The following is a 3,967-nucleotide window of genomic DNA, read 5'->3' as shown; positions in this document are numbered from 1 at the left end:
AGTAGGACTACATAAAGTGTTTATTTAACTTCATTATCTTGAATCTTATCTCTTTCAAAATGCTTAAAATCCTGTTCTCAATAACATTAATTTAATCATTAGGCCCAGGCCCAAGGTCCATCATTTGTTAATATGCATTATCATAACCTTTTTAAAATAAAATAACTATGAACGTTGATATCAATATCTAAACACTTTCATTGAGAGCTAGTTCCAGTGAGACAAAAATTATTGTGTTATTAGAACATTAATTTTATAGTAATTTCCATAGTTTGGTTACCTTTCATATTATAGCTGTTAAAGAATACCTGACAGAATATTTGTGTTTTGAATTATAAATTTTCTGTATAATAATATTATGCATGTTATTTAGTTATGTTTATACAAATAATTTACAAGTGAAATATTATGGTAATCTGGAAGTCAGTTAGCCACTGAAGCTGTCTAAAGTAGGCACAAGCCCTGTTCAACCAATATACTAGATTAAGTAAGGCTAGAAAAATAAAAAATTCTTGCAATCTGGAGTGTCTAGGTGGTTAAGTCTCAGCTTGTGAGTTCAAGCCCTGCTTTGGGCTCTGTGCTGACAGCTCAGAGCCTGGAGGCCACCTGGGATTCTGTCTCCCTCTCTCTCTGCCCCTCCCCCACTCATGCTCTGTCAGTCAGTCTCTCTCTCAAAAATAAATAAATATTTTTTAAAAAATTAAATCTTGCGATCCTGCCTGTAGCCTGGAGAGTCTGACCTCCAACTTAAGACTTAGGGATTTCTGGCTGCTTTGTCCTGACTTGTGTTAACTCTGCTCAGAAGATGGCTGATCCTTGGCAGGAATGCATGGATTATGCAGTGACCCTAGCAAGACAAGCAGGAGAGGTGGTTCGTGAAGCTATAAAAAATGAAATGAATGTTATGGTTAAAAGTTCTCCAGCTGATTTGGTAACAGCTACTGACCAAAAAATTGAAAAAATGCTTCTCTCTTCCATAAAGGAAAAGTATCCATCTCACAGTTTCATTGGTGAGGAGTCTGTGGCAGCTGGGGAGAAAAGTGTCTTAACTGACAGCACTACGTGGATCATTGACCCTATTGATGGAACAACTAATTTTGTACATAGGTTTCCTTTTGTAGCTGTCTCGATTGGCTTTACTGTAAATAAAAAGATGGAATTTGGAGTTGTATACAGTTGCCTGGAGGATAAGATGTATACAGGCAGGAAAGGAAAGGGAGCCTTTTGTAATGGTCAAAAACTACAGGTTTCACAACAAGAAAATATTACCAAATCACTCTTGGTGACAGAGTTTGGCTCTTCTAGAACACCAGAGACTGTGAAAATTATTCTTTCTAATCTGGAAAGGCTTTTGTGTATTCCCATTCATGGGATCCGAGGTGTTGGAACAGCAGCTATTAATATGTGCCTCGTGGCAACTGGTGTTGCAGATGCGTATTATGAAATGGGAATTCACTGCTGGGATATGGCAGGTGCTGGCATCATTGTTACTGAGGCTGGTGGAGTGCTGATGGATGTGACAGGTGAGCCATTTGACTTGATGTCCCGAAGAATAATTGCTGCAAATAGTAAAACATTAGCCGAAAGGATAGTCAAAGAAATTCAAGTAGTACCGTTTCAAAGAGATGATGAAGATTAATTGCAACAGCCTCACCTATTCAATCACAGGTCCATCTCCCCCATTTGCTGACACACTGATGATGTTATAAAATTGAGGACATTTATTTCAGATGTATAATATGATTGGTTTAAGTTGTCTTTGATATCCAGATTAAAAAATTGCAGTTTGTTGTGTATTTTACTAAGACTAGGTATGCAAGAATAGATGAAATGTTTCATTGTTTTAATACACTTTGCATGTAAAAGTGCACTTTGGGAAAGATACACAGGTAGTTGATAAGACAAGGGATCAGTCATCAATGGAAACAGTCAGCAGTTTAGAGTCTCTAAGCGTATAGGAGCCTCTGAAATTTTGACTCTGTACATAAGCATTCTTAACTACAAAGTTAATTTTTTGGAAAAAATTTTCGCTTTAGTTCCCAAAGCCATATTTAATTAAATTTGTAAGGATATAATGGGTCCTTCTAGACCAAGGTTTTTGTCTTTGCAGAGAACCTTGTTTTATTCATCAGTGTACACGTAGCACCTAGCACAGTATTTGTCAAACATGAGTGGTCCAAAAATAAGTATTCAAAAATTATTTTGAAGGTAGCAGTTCCTAGTTATACATAATGCAATGAGCTCGCTCTTTGTTTTTACTTTAGTTGTTAAAGATGGTCTCATCCTTTTCATATTTTATGTAATCATTCCTTTTAACTTTTCACATTGCCATACCATTTCAATTCCCATACTGTCAGGTTTCCTTTCTAATTGTGGGCATTTCTGCAGTTAATGTTTTCCAAGACACTACATTACTGGAATCCTTTAAAGTTCCGGCCTCCCCCCCCCAAAAAAAAACTGGTTTCAAAAAAGCATTCTTACCAGGGATCTACATTTCTACTATAACTAGATACATTATAAAATTGCACTAAACTCAGGAGCACCTCAGTGGCTCAGTCAGTTAAGTGGCCGACTTCGGCTCAGGTCATGATTTCACGGCTTGTGGGTTTGACCCCCACGTTGGACTCTGCTGACAACTCAGAGCCTGCTTTGGATTTTGTCTCCCTTACACTGTCTTTCTCTCTCAAAAACAAACATTTACAAAACTTGTACTAAATTCAATATTAATGTTTGAAAGTTGATCTGGTTGGGCACAGGAGACCTACAATCTGGCAGATAAACTGTATTATTAATACTGAACGGTGTTTTTCCCCTCAACTCCTTATTTAATTTTGTTGCCACTGTGTTCTATTTAGTCTTTAAATATTACTGTACTAGTCTTCGTCTTAAGAAGCTGAAAGAAAATTGTTCTGGTCCGTAAATATTTTAAATAAAGTCAAGTCCTTTGACAAAAAAAAAAAAAATTAAATCTTGCAATCTATTTGGGAACACGCAAGAAAAATAAAAACAATACATGTAGGAGATTATCAAGAGCTTATATCTTTATTATAAGGCTTATTTTTGCCTCAGTAGATAGTGAGGCTTTTAGAATCTTCAAATAACCAGCTCAGTTTGACTTCTGGGGAGCATCTCATCTGATTCTCTTCTTAGAGGAAGCACTGAAGAGCTCTTATCTCTGTCCTTATCAGTAAGAAGGCTCTACTTGTTTTCAGTTCCTTTGCTTAAAGACTTCAGTCAGTTCTTAGGTCAGTCTATAACGCTAGCAATACTTGCAGAATGCACATGGACAAGCGTTTTCAAAGTGTTAGGCAGTCATCACCTTCTAGAAAAATCTCTCTGCACATAGTGCTCCATAATTACAATCGCAGTAATGCCTTTTTATAAATGGGTCTCTGCCAGAGGTACCCGGATGGCTCACTCAGTTCATCCACTCAGGTCATTATCTCGAAGTTTATGAGTTTGAGCCCCACCCCAGGCTTGTTGATGTCAGCCTGTCAGCCCAGACCCTACTTTCAGAATCTCTGTCCCATTCTCTCTTCCCCTCCCCCACTTGCACTTCCCCAAAAATAATTTTTAAAAACATTAAAATAAATAAATGGGTCTCTGCTACTACTTCTATGAGAAGCAAAGTTGTTATTCAAGTTTTACAAGAACAGTTTAGGAAACCTAGCCAAAACCCTTAAAATAAAACAGGGTTTCTTCCTTCAGTTGAGAGGAGCAACTGCGGTAGATATAAATCAAGATTTTCTTTAAGAAAATCTTAAACTTTTAAGATTTATTATTTTATTTGTATTTTTGTTATAGCAGTAATGCATGGGCTTGATAGAATTTATTGCAAACCTTTTGTTCTTCAAGCTCTTCTAAAGGTGACTGAGTAGGGCTGCCTGGGTGGCTCATTTGGTTAAGCGTCTGACTTTGGCGGAGGTCATGATCTCATGGTTGGTGGGTTTGAGCCCTGCGTCAGGCT

General features: G+C 37.3%; 1 protein-coding gene across 2 annotated transcripts; it reads left to right on the top strand.

Annotated features, from left to right (window-relative positions):
* Nucleotides 1–741: 741 nt before the first annotated feature.
* On the top strand, nt 742–1,677 carry LOC144216789 (inositol monophosphatase 1-like). Of its 2 annotated transcripts, XM_077746219.1 has the most exons (2): nt 742–1,260; nt 1,370–1,594. In XM_077746219.1, exons 1-2 carry the CDS (start codon nt 806–808, stop codon nt 1,509–1,511), a joined length of 597 nt encoding a protein of 198 aa, XP_077602345.1. In that variant the 5' UTR covers nt 742–805; the 3' UTR covers nt 1,512–1,594. The 2 variants fall into 2 exon arrangements, with proteins under 2 accessions (XP_077602345.1, XP_077602344.1); XM_077746218.1 differs by having other exon boundaries at nt 742–1,677.
* Nucleotides 1,678–3,967: the final 2,290 nt, after the last annotated feature.

The sequence above is a fragment of the Crocuta crocuta genome, unplaced genomic scaffold (assembly GCF_008692635.1).
Source record: "Crocuta crocuta isolate KB4526 unplaced genomic scaffold, BGI_CrCroc_1.0 scaffold449, whole genome shotgun sequence".
Classification (NCBI taxonomy): Eukaryota; Metazoa; Chordata; class Mammalia; order Carnivora; family Hyaenidae; genus Crocuta; species Crocuta crocuta.
The sequence above is the reverse complement of the archived record's forward strand: the minus strand, read 5'-3'. Positions and strand labels throughout refer to the sequence as shown.